General features: G+C 41.2%; 1 protein-coding gene across 1 annotated transcript in view; it reads left to right on the forward strand.

The window, feature by feature from the left end:
• LVRN (laeverin) overlaps positions 1-24,069 on the forward strand; it is a 648,183-nt gene that overhangs the window by 238,178 nt on the left and 385,936 nt on the right. The window contains exon 5 of the mRNA XM_086961059.1: positions 7,606-7,760. Within this exon, the coding sequence (XP_086817185.1) occupies positions 7,606-7,760 (155 nt within the window). The remainder of the gene's footprint in view (positions 1-7,605; positions 7,761-24,069) is intronic.

Here is a 24,069-nt window from a genome sequence, read left to right on the forward strand (position 1 = left end):
TTTTGGGATTACAATAATGAGTGCTTCCAAAAAAGAGCCACAGCCCTTAGAATTGGATATGAAAGAATTTAAAAAGTTCTAATAATTTAGGGGCAAAAAAGAGGAAAAAAATAGAAATAATTCAACTGAAAATCCATCAGGGCCAGGAGCCTTCGCTTTTCGTAAGGATTTAAGAGCATTAGACAATTCTTGAAGAGAAATATCCTCTTCAAGCTGATTAAAAAGATCTGGGGCGGTGTTAGGTTTGGGAATATCTCGGAAAAAAGAGGTAAAATCTTCCTGAGATGGTTTAGTAGTTTCCGTATATAAAAGATTGTAATATGATCGGAATGTATTCATAATCTGAGAATCCGATGAGAGGAGTGCATTGGTTGTTTCTGAGTGAATAGGGCCGATAACTTTACGTTCTGATTTGATTTTTAAATAATTTGCTAACATATTCCCTGCCTTGTTTTGGCCTCCATGAAATTTCGATTTAATCTTGAGGAGAATGTTACAAGCGTCTGTAGAGACTATTTTATTCAGGGTGGATTTAGCTTTAATCAAGTCTTGCAGAGACAACGGGGATTTGGAAGAGTAGTAGGTTTGTTCTAATGTCTTGAAATGATTTAATGTTTCTTAATATTTATCAATTATTCGTTTTTTATTCTTTGCAGAGTACGCAATAGTAAAAGCTCTAAAGGAAGCTTTAAAAGCATCCCAATTATTGTGTACTGATGTATCTATTGATTTATTACGGTCAGTAAAGGCTGTGGCTTCTGACAGAAATGTACGATCTGTTAAGAGAGAATTATTGAAACGCCACCGACCCTGTCTACACGTGGTGATGGCTAAATCAATTGAGGTTGAAACAGGAGCATGGTCAGAAATAAAAATAGACCCAATTTCAGATTTTAGAAGACAAGGTAACAGTGATTTGGAAATTAAAATATAATCAATACGAGATCTAGTATGAGGAGAATAGAAAGTAAATCTGTGGTATCTGGATTATAAGTCTTCTGTGTATCAAATAGAGGACAAGAGGCAATGGCTGATTGAAATGATTTGTGGGATTTATCTGGTTTAAATTTACATTTAGAGAAACTGTCTGAAAACGGGTCCAACCAGTTATTAAAATCACCACCAACCACAATGTTTGAATTAGAAATTGATAACAGTTTAAATTTTATAGATTGCCAAAATTCTGGATCAGGTTTTACAGGGCCATAAATATTAAAGAAGGTGATTTGTTTTTTATTAATAATAACATCCACCATTACCCAACGACCTGAGGTATCACAATCTGATGACAAAATATGTGCATTAGTAGACTTATGAAATAATATAGCAACACCACCATGACAATCAATAGCAGGAGAAAAAACAATTTGATTGACTCAATGACGTTTGAGTTTAAGAGATTCCTTGTTGTTACAATAGGTTTCCTGTAAGATAGCAAACTGGGCATTAACTTTAGCTAAATGAGACAGTACCTTTTGACGCATGACAGGGTGACCAAGACCACGAACATTCCACAAGACCACATTAACCATGACAATGGAGTACATGAGGAAATAGGGACACAAAACTGTAAAATGAACAGAAGAGAAAATGAAAAGACATTTTTCAATATGAAAGAGGGTAGACATATCAGTAAAGGTACAGTACTTATTAAAAAATAGGAAAAGGAGTGAGATATACTGTGACGTAGTATCGAAGAACAACAAGTATCAAAGGACAAAATTAGAATCGGGACACAACAAGGAAAACAGAGAAAAAGAGGAAAGAAGGAAAAGAAAAGAAACAGAAGAAAGAAGCAAGCAAACATATCAAGGCATAATAACCAGATATGTAAGAAGAAAAGAAATCGAAGAAGGAGGAGCATAGTGACGCAAGATGGTATGGACCTCAGAAACAAGAATAAAGGAGGGGAGAGAAAGAAAACCAAATGAATATAAGAAAAAATTCATACTCTGAGAAAATTGAATAAACATGTAAAATGAATTTAAAGTGGCAATCCTGAAAAATTAGAAAAGTCAGGTATTGGTATCCATTCCATTGGATGAGAGGTTGTGAAGATTAAGTTTAAGTTTTTCCAGATCATCCAAAGAATGTGAACGACCATCATGAGTAATCTTGCAGACACGTGGATGTAGGATTCCATATTGAATATTAAGATGTCTAAAATGAGGATGCAAAGAGAGGAATTCTTTGCGACTTGCATTAGTTGCATTGGAGATATCCTGAGGAATGAAGATATTATGGCCAGACCAAATAAGACAAAGTTTAAGTCTTACAGCCTTCAAAATATGCATTAGCTCAGTAAACTCCAGAAAAAGCATTATGAAGCTACGTAGTTTTGTAGCATTAGGGTTTTAACGTCCCAAACGATGTGCTCTTTGTATGTTAAGGGGAGTAGTTGAAGGTTGAAGATCCAAGAGCTCTGGAAGGAATTTCTGTAGAAACAATACCATATTCGAGCCTTCAATGTTTTCCAGAAGACCATTTGGGCATAAGTTATTTCTACGATTTCGATTTTCAAGGTCTTCTGTGTGAATTTTTAGTTTATGAATTTCTTGTTCTAGTAGTGGAATCTTGGTAGATACATCCTGTAGGACGCTAACACTTTGTTACAGTTCTAATACCTGCCTTCCATAACAATCCATCTCTCCTAAATTTGTTTTAGCTTTTCATTTGTGGCAGACATAAAAGGTTGAAGACCATGGACTTCATCTAAAATAGAGTCCAAAACCGTATTCTGAGATGAATGAGTGGGGAAAGGTGGGTCATTTTTATGTCTCTTTGGTCTTGCACCAGATACGGAGGACCTAGCAGAGTGGATATCTTTAGCCATTGTAGCGTGTAAAGAACTCACCAAAAGACTGGGGTAAAATTGAAGTATTCACAATAAGTGACATAGAAAATTTAGGAAATGGTAGAGTTCCTATCAAAATGCAACTGGAGTGAAGACAAGAGTAAAGGAAACCTTCAAAATTCACAAATATTAATTAAACTTTTAAGTAGAGTTCCTCAGAAAAACACTGTTAGTTAAAGAGGGTGCTACATATCCACATCATATTAACAAGTGTATGAGGAAAATCGTGCACAAAAGAGGATAGATTAACATTTGTGAAGGAGTCAATTGGTTACTGGAAGCATAAAGGTGAATCCTTCATCCCAGCCACAAAACTGTAGAAAATATATGAAGTAATTAAAGACATTGTGACATTGTTGTAGGAGAAGCAGCATATCAGAATGAAGAGACACGAGCTCAGCGACCAAAAATGGTGGCCACCCACATCTAAAATATTGCTGCAAACTGAAAGAGGCTTGAAGAGGGTTCAAAATTAGGCACAATGCGTACTTCAAACACACAGCATGACCTGCAAGATGGTTTCACCACTCCGTAGATTGTATATTACAGAGGAGGTCGATTAGTGTTGAGTTTACAAATGAGTGCCTCTCTGATGAAGTATGACTCTCTGTCAGAGCATGTGGAAACACATGTTGAAAAAGCTACATTCCTGTATAATGGACTCTCCCAAGACTCTTATGTCAAATGGCTCACTCCAAACAGGATTGCTGTAATGTTAGGAAACTTCTTAAGAAAGGCGGCAAAAGTCACAGGCTGAGATAGAGACGCGGGCGTGGCAACCTAAAATGGCGGCCACCCGCGTCCCTGATGAGAGAAAAATTACTGCGAGCTGCAGCGTTGATAATTGGGGCACAAAGGTATGCGAAATGCAGTCTACAGACTCACCGCATGCTTAGCAAGTGATGCTCGTCACTGCGGTTGTGAAGTGACGGGAAAAGAGGCTCTGAAGACAATTCCGAGTGCCGCAATGAAGAGGAGCTCACGCTGGGTCCGCCATTCCACCTCGGCGTGCAAGCCACGCCCCTCGTAGCAGATCATTTTAAAGTCTCCTGAGAAGGGAACTGAGCTGTAGTCAGCTTGCGTTGTGGAATGCATTGTGGGTCATCTACATGTGGTCCATAGAAGGAACTAAATGCAGTAACCTACCATCCTGCAGAGTCTTCCTGGGACCACAGCAGTGAAATGTCTTCACCTACTGATGAGCATCTATGGTATAAGAGAGTTTTGGACAGAACTTTTATAATGAGGCTCCCAAATCTTTCTCCAATTAGCTTACATTTCAGGTGTGTTTCTTTGAGGCATATGATAACTTCTCTCTTATAAAATATGTACTCCAAAAACCTATCCCTCTTCTTTTTGCACCTTATCCCATGTACTTTCCACTACAACATGCTTATGTAATAAAAAAGGTTTTTTCTTACCTAATCAAAATGTCCTCCTTTAGAGCCAGATGTACGACCATTGGATCTAGCGTCTTGCAATTTGCGACAAATTGTGAGTGGCACATTTTGAGGTGCTAAATCCAATGTACAACAATTTCAGAGACACTGTTAGCGATTCTCAATGTGGTCCCAAAATGCGAGGCTCATCAATATTCATGAACCACTCGCAATTTGCTTCCCCATTGGGAATGGCCAGCCTCACAGGGATGATGGCCTGCTGGAGTCAGCAGACCACCATTTCTATAACGGCTTTTCAATAAAGCTTGTTTTTTTTAAAATGCAGCCCGTAAATGCGAAACGTTTTTGTTGAATTTTTTAAGGGCAGGTAGTGGTTCCTGAGACCACTTCCTGCCCTTAAAAAATATTTTCCCCTGCCTTCACGAAGGGGTCCCCTGGGGACCCCTTCTTGTTTGTGAGTGCTTTACCACCCTTCTGAGAAGGGTGATAAACTGCGAATGTTTTGAGACCAAAGAGTCACATTCCTGGAGGAGTCGCTATTAGGAAAGGATGCCCTCGGAATGCCCCTTCCCAATAGTGACTTGCTATACCTATTTTGCGAGTCACAAAGAATTTGTGACTTGCAAAATAAGAATAATATATGGCCAACTCATGTTGTGCGGCCGCAAAGGGGTCTGACACCCCTCTGCAACCACAAAAAACAGTTGTACATCTGGCCTTAAGTCTTAAAAGTTAGGGCCAGATGTACGAGCATTTCATTTATCGCCTCGCAATTTGTTACACATTGCAAGTCGCCAAATGCAAGGCTCTAAATGAAATGGACAACAGCGTGTTTAACACTGTTTGCGAATCCCAATGGGGTTGCAAATTGCGAGGCCCATTAATATTAATGAGCCTCTCGGAATTTGCGAGCCCATTGGGAATGCAAGCCCTCCCAGGGATGGTGGCCTGCTGGACTCAGCAGACCAGCATGTTTGGGACTGCATTTAAATAAAGCTTTTTTTTTTCAAATGCAGCCCGTTTTCCTTAAAAGACAACGGAATGCATTTTTTTTCAAAAAATGAAACGTTTTCGTAAAATTTTTTAAGGTCAGGTAAGGGTCCTTGGGACCACTGCTTGCCCTTAGAACATAATTTTTCATGCATTTGCAAAGGGAAGGGGTCCCCTAGGGACCCCTTCCCATTTGCGAATGCATTACCACCTACTTGAAGTAGGTGGTAATTGCGAGTGTTTTGTGACTGCAATTGCAGTCACAAAACATTCGTACATGGTTTTGAGACTCGCTCTTTGGAAGGGAACGCTCCTTCCAAATAGCGAGTCGCAAAACCTATTTGGAGAGTTGTAAAAATGGTGCGACTAGTTAAATAGGCTATGCACATGCCCAATAGGTTTTTGAATGCGCAAACCGGTTCGCAAACTTTTTTAACTTGATTTCCTCTCCCACCCTGCTACATCAAGATCACCCACCTCCTGCCTCTCATAAACCAAGGGTTCCCTGAAGGAGACTTGTGAGCCTATAAATCATATTGTGTAATTCATTCTTTACTTATTCTTTAATAGACAAAAACAAAGAGAAAAGGAATACCCTAAGGGCTACCAGATGATTACCTGAAAACTTGTTCCCTTGCTTCACCATATATGCGGCATATATCAGTGAAGCAGTTTGTTCTGCCCATGTTAAAGTGCCTGCCACTTGGTAACCAAAGCAATTTTGAAGAGCAATTCAGGAACTTTTATTTTACAAGCACAAGAAATGGCTTGCAATGATGCATAGAAATGAAACCTCACGGTGGTACGCTGTACAACTTCTAGATCCCTTCCATAAAGGAGAATTTCCTCCATAGATTCAAAAGTGCTGCATCATTTTTGACTGCTTCTATAACTCTGAGGGCATAAGCACCCAGCTCAATGTCAATGTTGCAGAACCTGCCCTGAGAATTGCAATCTTCAAGTACACCAGTACTGGCATAGAAAACTATGTCAGTGCCCATAGTTAACAAATTGTGTACTGGCTGTTTTGGCGCTGCCATCTCACGTGCCAATGTTGAGAGGGCCTTTTCACAGAAGTTTACATGGGAAGGAAAGAGCGAGCGCACATGACCAAAGACTTACTGAAGAAATATTGTATGGTGTACTAAAAGAAGTTTAATTTGCAAAAATCTATTTGGACCTCACATACACTATACGTGAACTGTCTATATACTATGCGCTATCAGTGAAGAAAGCAAGCAATAATAAAAGCAAAACATTCCATAAACACCTGAAAAACACTTTCCTGTTGTTTTTAATGGCTCTAAAATGTGTTTTTAGATATTGAAAAAACTGAAGAAAAAAAACACCAGAATTTACCAAAAATAGAAACTGAAAACAGGAAAGTCTATAAATGCCGCAGGAATTACTGTGTTTTATGCTTCATCATTAAGGGTTGCTTTCTTAAATTGGATGTTAATACAGGAAGCAGGTGCTACTATAATCAGAAAGCCTGAAATGGTAAATGCCTCTGTAGAATCTAACAAATTAGCTTTGTCATTCAGCCCTGCAAAACTGTTTGACAATATTGATCCCAGTGTAATGAACCCCCAAAAACGTTAAGTTTACATGGTATAAAATGGTATTGATTATTGCTGTAGTGCCATGGGAATATAGTATACTTGAGAGCTAATTAGTGTAATCATGAGTAAAGTTTTTTTCACCAGTAAATGTTAATAAATAAAAAAATACAACAGAAATTGTAAGCAAAAGAAACAGATTACTATAAAAGGTAGGAAAAAAGGGGCGAGAAAGAGCATCACCCCACTGGCCAGCTAAATAAAAAGTACGACTTTGACACTCATAAGGTATGTTTCAACACACTTGGAAGTAGCACATAATTAGTAAATGGATCATGTAAGAATGTGGATTGCCATTATAACACAGCTGTTATGGTACTGAGGTTTACCTGTACTGTCTGACTTTTATTGTTTGTTAACTGTTATGCTAATGCTTATCACACATGGTATTGCTAATTTATTTTTAAGTGGTGTACTGAACTGTGATTCAGTGGTCTGAGATTCTCAAGAACGCTCCAGGCTCAGGATTTGCCCCCGTGTGAACCAACCCAAATGTGGATTTCTTGTCTGTGTGACGTGTTGAACTTCATGCCCTGGTGGTGGTACACAAAAGCAACATTAAAAGTCATATATGATGACTGATGCCACACTTAACATTCTTGACATTTACTGGTGTCACAATTTTTATCAATATACTTTCTAGTGAACTGATGCCTTTCTTGAATTTTTCTAACAAGTCAAATCAATGAGAACTGTTTTTGTCATCTTTTAGAAAATATTTTGCATTTCTTCCTTGTTTTAGATCTTATTGCACTCCCCGATTTTGGAGCAGGAGCCATGGAGAATTGGGGTCTAATGACTTTTCAGGAGTATTCCCTGGTATCTGACACATTTGATAAGCGCATCATTATAAAGACCATCATAAGCCTGATTGTTTCCCATGAGCTAGGACACCAGGCATGTGGTAAAAACTCCTAAATATACATTCTTATCTCTACGTACATGTTTTTACATATATTTGCCCTCAGTTTGTATTTACGTATTGTTGTGTGCACATATTGGCTGCAGTATTTTTCTAAAATCATGGTGGTCAATGCTTCTCTTAATCATGCATATGTCTGAAATAAGTGAGAAGGAGACAGAGTATCACATGACTCTCTAATTAATTTCATCAGCTTAAATGGTCAAAGTCACTTAGTAATCATACCACAAATGGTTTCTGTCTATATTAATGGTAATTGTGCAAGTGGTCTTAAGGATAATTGAACTGGCAGCTGTACACCTACATTGATGGCTTGGATTCATATGGGCTTTGAGTAAGGCTCCACGTAAGACTAATGCCCACTTTACTGATAGTTACCTTGAGCTCTGTGTTGTCAGGGCTTTTACTAGGATATATGAGTAATGCTGCAGTAGATGCTGCAAGAACTGGCATTGTAACAGGAGGAAGCAGAAATCCTGAGATGCAGGAGCAGTAGCTCTCTTACACCCATATGCAGGAATTTGCAAAGTTTCTTATAGGAATTGTAAAGCACAATATAGATCAGGTGTGATGCAGGTGGTAGGTGAGAACACCACCTTGAGGTAGAGGTTAAAATGGTTGGGTCCTGTAGAGTGGATCAACAATTGCTAGAGCATGAGTGTGTAATTTAACAGAAGTGAAGGGATTCCTGATAAGAAGATGAAAGGTGCTCAAAATAGCCCTGGGCAGGAACAGTTCAAGTTTGTTGAATGAACACGAGGAAACACTTGCCATTCTTTTGTCATGGAACTAAAGGCCTTAATTAGAATTTGAAGAAAATTTAGAATCCCTAATTTCTGAAGGAAACACTAAATACACAGTAAAGTCAACCAGCTGAATTCCACCACCTTAGGGATAGAATTGTGAGAGAAAGTGAGCTGAACGACTTTACTTGGTATTTAGAGTGTCCTTCAGAAATTGCAGGATTTTCAGTTTCCTACTAACTTAATAGGGCCCTTAGTATCTTTACAGATTTGCAGATGGCGGCTTTCAGCTCTGGCACAGCCTGGTCTGTAGTGACAGACAAATTCTGCTTTAATAATTGAGATTTTAGGTGTAGGCTATATATAAACTGGGAACAGGACCATGATTTTGAAGAAGCCTTAGCTGTACGGTGAGATAAATGTCTTGCCCTCATATTTAACTGGTGGTGTGGACCACTGACAATATCGAAAACAACATACTGTGATACAAAAAATATTGTGTAAAACATATTGATTATGAAAATATTGTGTCCCTATACTTATAATGGTAATTACAAAAATATTGGCAAAAAATATCTTTTCACACTTATATCGTAAAAAACATACCTAAATATTGTTTTGAATATATATATATATATATATATATTATATATATATATATATATATATATATATATATATATATATATATATATATATATATATATATATGTATATATATATATATATATATATATATATATATATATATATTACCTACTGGCTATCGCCAGTAGGTATATATAGTTAGGATTAATTCCCTATGGGATTTCTGAAAATTCTATGTCTAATAACTTTGGCGTTTGTGGACGGAATCGGCTGAAATTTTCAGGAAAATGGCACGTTTTGTTTCTGAGCAGCCCCTGAAAATTTGGTGGGGTTTCGTCAAGGGGGGGCCGAGAAAAAAGGGGGGTCCCAAAACGCGTTTTTCCCATTCATTTTTCCATAGGGCCTTTGGCCTCACTTTTAGCTCGAACGGCTGAATGGATTTGCACGAAACTTGGCAAAATTGTAGGGACTGTTAGCCCGATGTGCCTTTGCTAGGTCTCAATATATGTGCTTCAGTGGATTTTGAGAAATTAACGTTTAAATCAAGATATATATCTGTAACAGCGCTCCGGGCAGCGATCCGGTCCGCTTACTTTTCGCTTATCGGAACTTTGCGCGCAGAAAGCTGATTGGCTCTCCGGTGTCTGTCAACATTCTAAACAGTCCGGAGCGGCCGCCATCTTGTCTCTCGGTAGGATCGAGAGAGAAGAAGAGGTGAAAAACGAAAGGGGAATTTAATGAAAGGGGGCAAGGTATCCCCCTCTTGACCCCCTAGGAATGTTGTTGGGGTTATTAAAGGGTCCCGTGGGGAAAATAAAAAAAAAATGATTTTTCACGGTAGAAGCGCTTCACGGGCCGCGAACTGGGCCGCAAACTGGTAGCGAAACGGGAATTCGCCATTTTGTGCTTCGTTAATTAAATTACTAGGTATAAGGGGGTGCGGGAGACGTATCCTAATCCCCTATGTTTCCTGAGGGTGGCTGAGGAGGCTGATATATGTTGATACATCTCTTCCAGCGGCTGCGCCATCTTGCCTTTTTTCCAATGCCACAATTTTGTCGTGCACGGCAGCCATTTTAGATGCCAGGCTGGTCCCATGCTATCACCTAACCCTGCGGATGTAGTTTATGGCCCCAGCTGTAGAGAATTCAGACATGCCAACCCTCCCGATTCAGGCGTGTGACTACTGATTTCAGTGCTAGTCTCCCGCCTCCCGATTTCTGCAAGCAAAAACCCGGGGGCATATTACGAACAACTAGCGATAATTTTTGTCTCTAACTTGTTTAGAGACAAAAATTATCGCCGTACATCGGCGATTTTTATCGCAGATAAACCTTGCTATTATCGCAGAAAAGTCAGCGATATTCATGTATTATCGAGCAAATGCTCTTAGCCATGTTATCCACCTCCCATTGGATAACATGGCTAAGAACTGCTCAGGGCAGGTGTTAGATTTTGGAGATATCTCCAAAAGTTGGTAATAGAAGGTAGCGATGTTAGGGACTGTTTCCAGTCGCTAACATCTTGGCACGCCACTTTGCATGTCATTAGTGATAAGTATCACTGACATGCAAAGCGGGGCCCAAGATGGTCGCTATCTCCTTTTAGCTGTCACTAACTGGTGTTAGCGACAGCTTGGTAATAGGGAGATAATTTTATCTCCGCTTTCAAGGCTTTTAAAGCCAAAAAAGCGGAGATAAACCCCCTTGATAATATGCCCCATGATTCCTTTTTATCGCAGATAAACCTTGCTATTATCGCAGAAAAGTCAGCGATATTCATGTATTATCGAGCAAATGCTCTTAGCCATGTTATCCACCTCCCATTGGATAACATGGCTAAGAACTGCTCAGGGCAGGTGTTAGATTTTGGAGATATCTCCAAAAGTTGGTAATAGAAGGTAGCGATGTTAGGGACTGTTTCCAGTCGCTAACATCTTGGCACGCCACTTTGCATGTCATTAGTGATAAGTATCACTGACATGCAAAGCGGGGCCCAAGATGGTCGCTATCTCCTTTTAGCTGTCACTAACTGGTGTTAGCGACAGCTTGGTAATAGGGAGATAATTTTATCTCCGCTTTCAAGGCTTTTAAAGCCAAAAAAGCGGAGATAAACCCCCTTGATAATATGCCCCACGATTCCTTGGGGGTTTCAGCTGACAGGGCTTGGTATTGTGTTACATGGTAATTTTTCCAGGAAACGTCAGAGGGTCGATGCAGGGGTTCTAGAAGAGGTGATAAACCATTTAAGCCTCATGAACAAGCGCATGGTCTTTTAAAGATTTGTGAAGTACTCGGAGCGGCGGTGTGTGTGTTTCCTCTTTCAGGAGCGGGCGGGGGGGCACTGCCAGAAACTTGCCAGGTCAGGTAGTGTTCAACACGTGCATCACCCTTTCTCTGCTTGCTATTGCGCTCCATGCTTCGGAAAGGTAAGAAAAAGAACGTGCATTTGAGTTTGAAATGTCCGATCCTGCAGCAGCACACTTCCAAAGCCCACACATGACAATAACCCGATTCAAGGCCCCATTCACCCGTTTTTAAAAAAATAGATAACACTCCAACAAAGTAAGGTTATAAAACTTTATTAACTATTAACTTTAACGAACGGAACAAAAACTAAAAACATTTAAACATTTCTCAACACAAAAAGCAACAATGGTTAGAAGCTGTCTTTTGTGCGAATAGTCCCAAGGCAGCACAACGTGCAGAGTTCTGGACGGCACCCAGGTGATGTCGCCTGGGTGCCGCACTGGTTTAGGGATCCTACAATGCTGCTCCGAAAATTGGCGTGGGGCGTCCCGGGTGGGGCGGGGGGAGGCCTCGTCAGTAGCGGTCTGTTGTGCGAATAGTCCCAAGGCAGCACAACGTGCAGAGTTCTGGACGGCACCCAGGTGATGTCGCCTGGGTGCCGCACTGGTTTAGGGATCCTACAATGCAGCACAGAAAAACAGCGTGGGGCGTCCCGGGTGGTGCGGGGGGAGGCCTCGTCAGTAGCGGTCTGTGTCCAGTGTCACATGGCTGACACAACATGTACAACAGGCACCCAGGTGATGTCCAGTAAACTGCCGCACTGGTTTTGGTATCCTACAATGCTGCTCCGAAAATTGGCGTGCGGCGGCCCGGGGGGGGGGCGTGGGGGAGGCGGCGTGAACGGGCCTCCCCAGGTGGCGGCCATCTAGCTGAGTTGCGCCCGCTCTTGCGGTTACAGCGTCTCGCTCACCATGTTGTTGAGTTGCTCCCACTCTTGCAGTGCAGCGATAGGCGGCTGCCACATGGCTCTTAAAATGGCGGACGGCTCCTCGGTTTTGGGCCTGGTCCACTGAAATGGCCCTGGGACACTTTGGAACTCGGACGCTTGCCTGCTAGGGCTTGGGCTCCATTCTCGAAAAGCGTCCCCTCAGCCGTGAAGATTGTACAAAAGTCTTGGGGGCCCCCGACTCCCGCAGGCTTCCGGTGGGGAGCGGCTGCCATGATTGCTCGCGGAATGACCACGACGGAGCCACGAGATGGTGGTGCTCTCATGCTGACGCCAGCTTCAGTCTGAATGATCCAGAAACAAGGTGGGGCTTTCATCGTTTGGGAAAAAAAATGTTCTAAACCAATGAAAAGTGTTATTTTTAGGTCATATGACCAAGCCTTCCATCTTTAGGAAACCAAAAGTAAAATGAACCAATGAAAAGTTTTATAAACAAGTCACATGACCTGTTATGCGGCATAGGGCTACAAAAAGCGTAGAAAATCCGTTGGCACGTGAGGCAGCGTCAGTAGCGGACCGATGTGCGAATAGGCCGAAGGCAGCACAACGGGCCGAGATCCGGATGGTACCGAGGTGGTGTCCAGCAAATTGCCGCACTGGTGTGGCCATCCTACAATGCTGCGCCGAAAGACGGCGTGTCCAGCTGAGTTGCGGTCACTGTTGCGGTACAGTGACTCGAACGCGCCGAGATCCGGATGGCACCGAGGTGGTGTCCAGCAAATTGCCGCACTGGTGTGGCCATCCTACAATGCTGCGCCGAAAGACGGCGTGTCCAGCTGAGTTGCGGTCACTGTTGCGGTACAGTGACTCGAACGCGCGGAGATCCGGATGGCACCGAGGTGGTGTCCAGCAAATTGTCGCACTGGTGTGGCCATCCTACAATGCTGCGCCGAAAGACGGCGTGTCCAGCTGAATTGCGGTCACTGTTGCGGTACAGTGACTCGAACGCGCCGAGATCCGGATGGCACCGAGGTGGTGTCCAGCAAATTGCCGCACTGGTGTGGCCATCCTACAATGCTGCGCCGAAAGACGGCGTGTCCAGCTGAGTTGCGGTCACTGTTGCGGTACAGTGAGTCGAACGCGCCGAGATCTGGATGGCCCCGATGTTGTGTCCAGCAAGTTGCCGCACTGGTGTGGCCATCCTACAATGCTGCGCCGAAAGTCGGCGTGGGGTACCCGTTGGCTTATGAGGTGATGTCAGTAGTGGACCGATGTGTGAATAGGTCGGAACCAGCACAAGGCGCCAAGATCCGAATGGCAAGTCCTGGATGTTGAGTGCCTCAGTTGAGAGTTCTGAGCAGTGCTTGTAAGACTGTCTGAAGCTTATTTGCACCTGCTGCAGCTTCACTAGGTCCGGCGGAACTTTTTGCCTTTTCCTTTCTGCTTCTTTTCCTACAATCCGTTTCATCTGAAGACACGATCAGGTCCCTGAATGTGTGCAGGGGGACGCTATTGATTGAATGAAAATGGCGGCTTGACACAAAGCTGACTCAAGCGTTACTGTTGGTGCTATACAGACAAAAATTGGTTTTCAGTTTGTACATTCTTCAAGTTTTTTTTTTCCATCCAAGTCTGATTGAGAGTTTGTAGAAAAATGGCTTCAGATTTTCCACATACTACTCTTCAACATTCTTCCTAAATGTAACAATGTGAAACTCACTAGGAGAACGGCTGTTTCTGTTTCCTTTCAAAATGCTGCCAACAATATTTTCTGAATGGAAGACACCATCTTGTAGCATAAAGGGCTGAAAGGGGTTCTGGTCTGGCCGATGGTTGGTGGAGACATTTTGACTATATCTTGGACCTGCCCGGCCTCGCCCAAAATGGCGCCGGTATAAATGGGACTCGTAACTCCTTGCCCGCAAATGTATATCTAGAAAATGTTATTGTAAGTGGCCCTGTTCTATTTTAATTACAAAATGTATGTCCACCGATTCCGCAACTGTTAGACACCTTAGTTCTTGCAACCTAATGGCCCGCTCGTTACGTTCCTCTACAGTGTAAATGTCTCCTCATCCTATACGATTTCAGTTTGCTCCGTGGCCGGCCCACGTGGTTATAGGCCCGTATTTGTATACTGACATTTTCACAATAAAGGTTTTTAAAACAAAACACGGTAGTAGTATTTACATTGGTAAAGTTTTTACTTTTAGTCACTGTTTTCGAATCAGTAAAAGGCAAGTGAAATAAAGCAGTCCAATTACATGACGGATAAAAGGTTTTATATGTAGGAACGCAGTAAAGATAAATGGTCAAGGGCAGTTGTGTTTTTCATGTCTGCAACATAAAGTGATCGATAAGAATCTGATAATCAGGCGTATCGGCGACTAAGACAGTAGGCCGAATCTCTTTTACTCAACGGCTCCGTCATGGAAGGAAGAAACGCCCTTTTTCTCGAAAAAGGAATATATTTTACTTGCAAGACAGTTGTAAATTTTCCGGGAAAGTACATTAGCCTGGAATATTATAACATATGTTTGAAAAAAAAATATTGTTCGAAAATAATAAAAAGCGTAATTTTTAGGTCATATGACCAAGCTTTTCATCATTAAATTAACAAAAGTAAAATGAACCAATGAAAAGTTTTATTAACAAGTCACATGACCTGTTATGCTTACGTTACGCGCTGCGCGCCGCACCTCGGATCGCTTCCGGGTGCGCTAACGCGGCGTGTCATAAAACGCATTACGCGACAACGTAGGTCAAGAATAGAGTCTAAATGTCTCCACCAACCAGCGTTCAGAACACAACCCCTTTCAGCAGTCCAAAAAGTTCTGTTAAATGAGAACAGAGGGGACAGGCAACAAGAACCATCAGTCAAAGAGGGGAGGGCAAGTTCTTCTCTTCCGGGTCATGTTGGGGCGCTACCGGAACTGATCGAATTGGTAGTCTATAGTGTTTCTGGTTGTTTCAGACTTAAGCAGGCGTCAGCATGAGACCACTACCATCTAGTAGCTCCGTCGTGGCCATTCCACGAGCAATCATGGCAGCCGCTCCCCACCAGAAGCCTGCGGGAGTCGGAGGCCCCCAAGACTTTTGTAGAATCTTCACGGCTGAGGGGACGCTTTTCGAGAATGGGACCCAAGCCCTATCAGGGAAGCGTCCGAGTTCCAAGGTGTCCCAGGGCCATTTTAGTGGACCAGGCCCAAAACCGAAGAGCCGGCCGCCATTTTGAGAGTCCTGTGGCAGCCGCCTATCGCTGCACCGCAAGAGCGGGCGCAACTCAACTACATGGTGAGCGAGACGCTGTAGTCGCAAGAGCGGGCGGTAAACAGCTGAATGGCGGAAGAGGCACAGTGTAGCAAAAGCGGGCGGAATGGCAACTAAAACGATAAAGGGGCGCCCCACTACAGCTTGTCTTCAGGTCAAACGGATTGTGGGACAAGGTCCAGAATTGAAGAGTCATCAAAAGGCAAAAAGTTCCGCCGGACCCCGGGAGCCGGCCGCCTATGTCGGGGGCGATCTCAGGCTACACCAGTGCTATAAGACATGGGGAGGGTGTCGGAGCCATGCGTCTTCTCCGAGTCCATGGCCATCACACCGCCCCTCAGGGGCCTCCGTCAAGCTGTTTAGGAAGGTAACATATCACATTGTTTTCTAATGCAGTCAGGTCTACAAACGACACTCACTTACTTTGAGAATAGTGAAGCTGCAGTAGGTGGAAATAAGCTTTAGACAGTGTTACAAGCACTGCTCAGAACTCTTAACTATGGCACCCAACATCCAGAACTTATGCTATTTGAGAATGGCAGTGACATCGAAGCATCTCAGGGACCAAAACCATTAACGTACTTTCACGTATGAAAATCTTACTTGGGGAGGGGGCAGGAGCGAAGCGCCCTCTCCCAGTCAGCGCCACCACACCGTATGTTGAAAATCTGAAGCCATCGTTCTACAAAGTCAACCAAACTTGGATTGAAAAATCTAGAAAAATATACAAACTGAAAACCAGTTTTGGTCTGCATAGCATCAGTAGCAACGCTTGAGTCAGCTTTGTGTCAAGCCGCCATTTTGATTCAACAAAGCACAGGCATTGAAAAAGGCTGAAATTCAGAACTCTATACTATGGCACCCAACATCCAGGAGCTTGCCATCCGGATCTTGGAGCCTTGTGCTGCTTTCGATCTATTCACACATCGGTCCACTACTGACATCATCTTATAAACCAACGTTATGTAAATAGTTTTTTAATAAAATGTTTTACCCTGTTTCTTTGCTGGTGTGTTGTCTATATTTTTAATATTTGCATAGGGTTTGTCGTTATTTTGTGCGGGATGGGTGATGGAGCCGAGCTGTCTTGCAGCCCTCATGGTGTGGAGCTCAGTTCATCTCACTATTTTCGTATTTCTCATGAAGGGTTGTTCCTAATATTTCTATTTTAGCGAGGTCAAAAAGAGATCCAATTAGTGGCCTACTGATTTTGCTCGATTACTTTTATTTTTTTACACGATTTTTCACTATCTGCAAAGACTAAACAGAGTATTGCGACTTTGTGCTTGTTTGTAAATAGAGAATGATTCAAAGAGAACCAATTCTAAAACAGTAAATGCTTGGACAACAATCAATCAAATGGAGAGACAAGGAGGCACGACGGATTACAACGGGGGTAAAGGCCTGCGTTAACTACCCTTCAGTATCTGCAAAGAGAGAGTACTACTAAGACAAAAGAGGGGGGGGGGGTGCAGCGTTCAAAGCACATCAGCGTGCATAAATACGAAAATGTTTTTATCTATCACGTACTTGACATTTTAAAGCTTTTCATATTTGCTATTAAAAAACCAATGAAATTCATAGAAAAAACCATAGGTTATAGTGGATATATAGTTAGGAATTTGCATTTACAAAACCTTGAAAATTCAATGAAAAAACCATTGGTTTTAGGCCATATATAGTTAGGAATTAGCATTTACAAAACCTTATTTTACTCGCATAAAACCATTGAAATTCCATATATAGTTAGAAGCGCTAACTATATATCGCGCACCCGCAATCCACTGCTGATGATGTCACATATTACATCATTCATGACATGGTCAGTGACATCACTGATGACATCACTGATGACATCTCAAATGACATCACTGATGACATCACTGATGACAACTCAAATGACATCACTGATGACATCTCAAATGACATCACTGATGACATCACTGATGACAACTCAAATGACATCACTGATGACATCTCATTTGTCATCACTGATCACATCACTCATGTGATAATACAATGAACCTCTTCAGACTCTAATATAACCTTACATACACTCAGTATAAACAGACACTCACAGACTGTCACTCATCCATGGAGTTACTCACACACCTAGTCAGTCATGCAAAGAATCAATCACACCTCCATTTCCTCAACTATACAGTTATACACATCTTACTTATTCAAACATATAATAACACATATTTACTCTCTTATATAATCCCTGATACAAGCTCACAGTGATCGATACAGCCACTCACACATTCACTGGCTCTTATGTTCAGCTATTTATATATCTCAACTCTCACATGTATTGTGTTTTACATACGTACTTACTTGCACATGTAGCAATGAGAAATCCATTCACTCACCAACAGACCCATGCACAGTCAACCGCCCATATAGCTGTTTCCACATGCACTCTTGAACTCATACTCCTAGTGAATCAACTGCTTACACATCTATGCACAGAGTCACGCACCTCCCAGCCACCCACACACACACTCAGCCTCCCATTCAAATACTTGGGCAACCAATCAATAACCCATATGGCCACTCTTATAGCTACTGATCAACACATGCAGCAGCTTACACAACAACAAACATAATGATGCACAAATTAAGACAGTTTAGTCACTAACCCATGCACTCAGTGAGACACATTTAATCACTCTCTCATACACTCAGTCATGCACCTACTAAATTCTTCATCCAGACACTTATACATCCACTCATTCTTCAATATGTAAAACATATTTAAACTTTACAGACACATACAATCACTGGATGTTGTCATCAGTGATGTCATCAGTGATGTCACTGACCATGTCATGAATGATGTAATATGTGACATCATCAGCAGTGGATTGCGGGTGCGCGATATATAGTTAGCGCTTCTAACTATATATGGAATTTCAATGGTTTTATGCGAGTAAAATAAGGTTTTGTAAATGCTAATTCCTAACTATATATGGCCTAAAACCAATGGTTTTTTCATTGAATTTTCAAGGTTTTGTAAATGCAAATTCCTAACTATATATCCACTATAACCTATGGTTTTTTCTATGAATATATATATATATAAATATAAACAACAACCCGTTACTGAAGTCCAGGGCCCATTGGCAGATGGCGAGCACAACACCGAGCGGATCACTCAGTAAATTCGTACCACACAATAATCCTTCACAGGAAAAGCTCGCACTCAGGATAAGTATCACCGCAGTTTTATTCCAGCAAAGTAACGCGTTTCAACAGCAAAGGCTGTCTTGTTCACACCAACAAGACAGCCTTTGCTGTTGAAACGCGTTACTTTGCTGGAATAAAACTGCGGTGATATTTATCCTGAGTGCGAGCTTTTCCTGTGAAGGATTATTGTGTGATATATATATATATATATATATATATATATATATATATATATATATATATATATATATATATGAAGCAGCAGAATTCCGGTAAGCAAAGAATTCAGACGAGCCCATAGTCCTTTGAAGTTCTTTATTTAGGCACAGCAAGCGATCGAGGACAACGCGTTTCAAACAACCCTGGTTGTTCTTGGTCACATGACCCGCGTTCCTCCCACACCACCTTTTAAAGGTGTATTCACATTTTTTTCCCATCAATTTATTTGATGTGTTGCCGTTGGCACTTGACCTTTTTAAGATGTATTGAAGGTATTGTTCAAACTTGGATTAACCCATGTAGTCTGTTCTCTAGGTCTATTAGTGCCTGTACTAAAGGGGAGGGCTATATATAGTTTGGATTTTATGGCGCCAACTGAAATTGATAAAGCCTGCTGCACAGGCGAAACGCGTCTCTCTATCTTTGCGGGGTCGTGGGAGACCTGAACAAAATAAATTAGCCTTATACTCACCGACCATGAGTACGTGCCACTTTCTCCTTGGAGTTGGATGGATGACTGGAGATATATATATATATATATATATATATATATATATATTCACTGAAAAAACCATAGGTTATAGACCATATATAGTTAGGGATTAGCATTTAAAAAACCTTATTTTATTTGCACAAAACCATTGAAATTCCATATATAGTTAGTTGCACTAACTATATATCGCGGACCCGCAATCCACTGCTAATGATGTCACATATTACATCATTCATGACATGGTCAGTGACATCACTGATGACATCACTGATGACATCTCAAATGACATCACTGATGACATCACTGATGACATCACTGATGACAACAACGAGTGACTGTATGTTTCTGTAAAGTTAAAATATGTCTTACATATTGAAGAATGAGTGGATGTATAAGTGTCTGGATGAAGGATTTAGTAGGTGCATGACTGACTGTATGAGAGAATGATTAAATGTGTCTCACTGAGTGTATGGGTTAGTGATTAAAGTGTCTTAATTTGGCAATCATTATTTATGTTGTTCTGTAAACTGCTGCATGTTTAAATCAGTAGCTATATCAGTAACTATATGGGTTATTGAATGGTTGCCCAAGTATTTGTATGGGAGACTGAGTATGTGTGTGGGTGGCTGGGAGGTGTATAACTCTGTGCATAGATGTGTGAGCAGTTGATTCCCTAGGTGTATGGGTTCAAAAGTGCATGTAGAAACAGCTGTATGGACAGTTGACTGTGTGCATGAGTATATTGGTGAGTGAATGGATATCTCAGTGCTACATGTCAAAGTAAGTACATATGTAAAACACACTCCATGTGAGAGTTGACATATATAAATAACTGAACATAAGAGCCAGTGAATGTGTGAGTGGCTGTATGAATCATTGTGAACTTGTATCAAGGATTGTATAAGAGAGTAAATATGTGTTACTATATGTTTGAATAAGTAAGGTGTGTATAACTGTATAGTTGGGAAATGGAGATGTGATTGATTCTTTGCATGACTGACTAGGTGTGTGAGTAACTCCATGGATGTGTGACAGTCTGTGAGTGCCTGTTTACACTGAGTGTATCTAAGGTTATATTAGAGTCTGAAGATGTATTATCACATAAATGATATCATCAGTGATGTAATCAGTAATGTCAAATGAGATGTCAGTGATATCATCAGTGATGTCATTTGAGATGTCATCAGTGATGTCATCAGTGATGTCATTTGAGATGTCATCAGTGATGTCATCAGTGATGTCACTGACCATGTCATGAATGATGTAATATGTGACATCATTAGCAGTGGATTGCGGGTCCGCGATATATAGTTAGTGCAACTAACTATATATGGAATTTCAATGGTTTTGTGCAAATAAAATAAGGTTTTTTAAATGCTAATCCCTAACTATATATGGTCTATAACCTATGGTTTTTTCAGTGAATTTTCAAGGTTTTGTAAATGCAAATTCCTAACTATATATGGTCTATAACCTATGGTTTTTTCTGTGAATTTTATTGGTTTTTTAAAAGCTAATATCTATAGCTGTAAAATATATTCTTTATTAAGTGACGTATCACGTAGCCCGTGAGACGCCTCATGATGCATCGCATAACCGTGACGTATCGTCTCTGCAGCGCAAACCAAACCCAAAACGTAAGCGCGCCAGAACACGCTTAAAGATATATATATATTTTTTTAACCTTAATTAGAAAAAATCCACACGTGCACATATCACAAACGTTCAAAAAACACAATATGTCGGACTCCCGTTACGCTGCCGGTTAGCTGCCCGGTTAACGTACCAGGAAGCACCTTTACCGCGAAAAATCGCAATTTTTTTTTTCTTATGCCCCGCAGGGAACTTTAATAGCCCCCACATCAATCCTAGGGGTTCAGGAGGGGTCTGCCTTACCCCTTTCATTAATTTACACCTTTTTTTTTTCCACCTCTTGTCTCTCGATCCTACCGAGAGACAAGATGGCGGCCGCTCCGGACTGTTTACAATGTTGACAGCCAATCAGCTACTCCTCAGACTCCCGTTACACTGCCGGTTAGCTTCCCGGTTAGCTGCCTGGTTAGCTGCCCGGTTCGCGTACCAAGACGCGTCTCTACGGCGAAAAAATCGGATTTTTTTTTTTTTTTTGGCCCCGCGTGGCTTTATAATATCCCCCTCATCAATCCTATGGGGTCAGAAGGGGTCTACCTTGCCCTCTTTCCTTCATTTCCCCCTTTGTTTTGGTCTCCTCTTGTCTCTCGATCCTACCGAGAGACAAGATGGCGGCCGCTCCGGACTGTTTAGAATGTTGACAGACACCGGAGAGCCAATCAGCTTCGCTTCGCAAAGTTCCGATACGCGAAAAGTACGCGAACCGGAGCGCAGCCCGGAGCGCTGTTACAGATATATATCTTGTTTTAAACGTTAATTTCTCAAAATCCACTGAAGCACATATATTGAGACCTAGCAAAGGCACATCGGGCTAACAGTCCCTACAATTTTGCCAAGTTTCGTGGAAATCCATTCAGCCGTTCGGGCTAAAAGTGAGGCCAACCGCCCTATGGAAATTAACATGGGGAAAACGCGTTTTGGGACCCCCCTTTTTTCTCGGCCCCCCCTTGACGAACCCCCCCCAAATTTCCAGGAGCTGCTCAGAAACAAAATGTGTCATTTTCCAGAAAATTTCAGCCAATTCCGTCCACAAACGCCAAAGTTATTAGGCATAGAATTTTCAAAAGTTCCATAGAGAAAAAATCCTAACTATATATACCTACTGGCTATCGCCAGTAGGTAATATATATATATATATATATATATATATATATATATATATATATATATATATACATATATATATTATATATATATATATATATATATATATATATATATATATATATATATATATATATATATATATATATATATATATATATATATATATATATATATATATCACCTATTGGCGGTCATAGGAAATTCACAACATTCTATTTGGAATAACTTTGGCACTGGTGGACGAATCCGCGCGAATTTCTACAAGAAAATGGCCTGCTTGGTTCCGCTCCTTCCCTGAAAGGTTGGGGGTGATTCATCAAGTGGGGGCAGAGAAAAAAGGGGGTCCCAAAATGTGTTTTCCCCATGCAATTTTCCATAGGGACCTTTAGCCAGGGCTACAGCCCGAACGACTGAACCGAATTACACCAAATTTGGCAGAGAGGTAGAGTTTGGTTCGCAGATTGTGCTATTTGTTAAATGGTGTAAATCTGTTCAGTAGTTTCTGAGAAAATTACGAGTAAAATCATAGCGATATCTAGAGACAGAGTTCTACACTCGGACAGAGATCCGTTCAATTACATGCGCGAGCTGCATGCTGATTGGCTGTCAACTGTCTGTAAACACTCAAAACCAGGAAGTGTTGGCCACCATCTTGTGCCTCGGTAGAACCGAGTCACAAGAAAACAGTAAAACAAAGTTGAGAAATAAGGAAAGGGGCAGGGTAGAAACATTTTGATCCTAGAGGCTTGCTCAGAGGTCGTACATGGATTTTTAGGGTCAATTATTATTTTTTTTTAAATAAAAAATCGCAGCGTACGCGTATGGTACACGTACGCGGTGGAAAAGGGAAGAAAACTAGAAGTCTGTTTGATTCATTAGGTCCCGGGGTTAAATTCTGGGGGCAATTTTTAGAGCTATATTTCTAAGACAGTATGTAAAACTTTCCGTTTTTTTTTCTTGTCGTCAGTTGTACTCCCTATGCATGCGCAGCCTTGTTTGAAAATGCACTTTTTTTTCTTTTTCTTCAAGTTCGCCAAGCAAACCTCTCCTGATTTTAGGTATTACATTTGTTGCTTTCTTTTCCCGGGTCGTGTTTGTCATCTGGTGCTATACTTTTGTAATATATTAATAAACATATTGTATCTGTATTTATTTAAAATGTAGTGTTGAGGCGCCAAACGTTGAGTACATACTCCGTTCAACCGCCATTTTAGTAGTTTTCCTCCATTATTTTTATTATACCTGTTACTTTCATTTTACCCTGCGCATATTTTCTCCTTGGCCTCCGATCTTATCAGACCTGATCACACGTATACCTAGAAACTAATTTGAAGGAAGTAAGCCACAGCCATTACAACATGTGTTTGTCAACAAAAAAACATTATTAAGATTATGCGTTTATTATGCGTGGTAAATGCATACTAGTAGTAAAAGCATGTGTGGTAAAGTGATATGCGTGCTAATGGTTTTGTGGTGACGATCACACGTGCTTATGAACCGGGTCTGGACATGGTGGAGTCTAGGGCAGCAGGCGGAGAGCCACGCAGCTCCACTCATACAATATAGAGGTAATATAGGATTTTTAAAAGTAAAAAAAAAATGATTTCATAATTATCCTAGATTAAAACTTTTGTTAGTATGTTCATTAAATACATGAATATATGTTTTTAAACAATTAAAAATAATTGCGTGTTTCGCGTACGGAGCTCCGTACATGACGTCACACGGAAGCTTTGATGCGACTCGTAACATCGAAACGTATTCGTAGCGTATGCTGAGAATGGTTAGCAGTATAAACTATGGTACGATCACTCTCTCACTGTCAAATCA

This window comes from Lissotriton vulgaris, chromosome 3_1 (genome assembly GCF_964263255.1).
Source record: "Lissotriton vulgaris chromosome 3_1, aLisVul1.2, whole genome shotgun sequence".
NCBI classification, from domain to species: Eukaryota; Metazoa; Chordata; class Amphibia; order Caudata; family Salamandridae; genus Lissotriton; species Lissotriton vulgaris.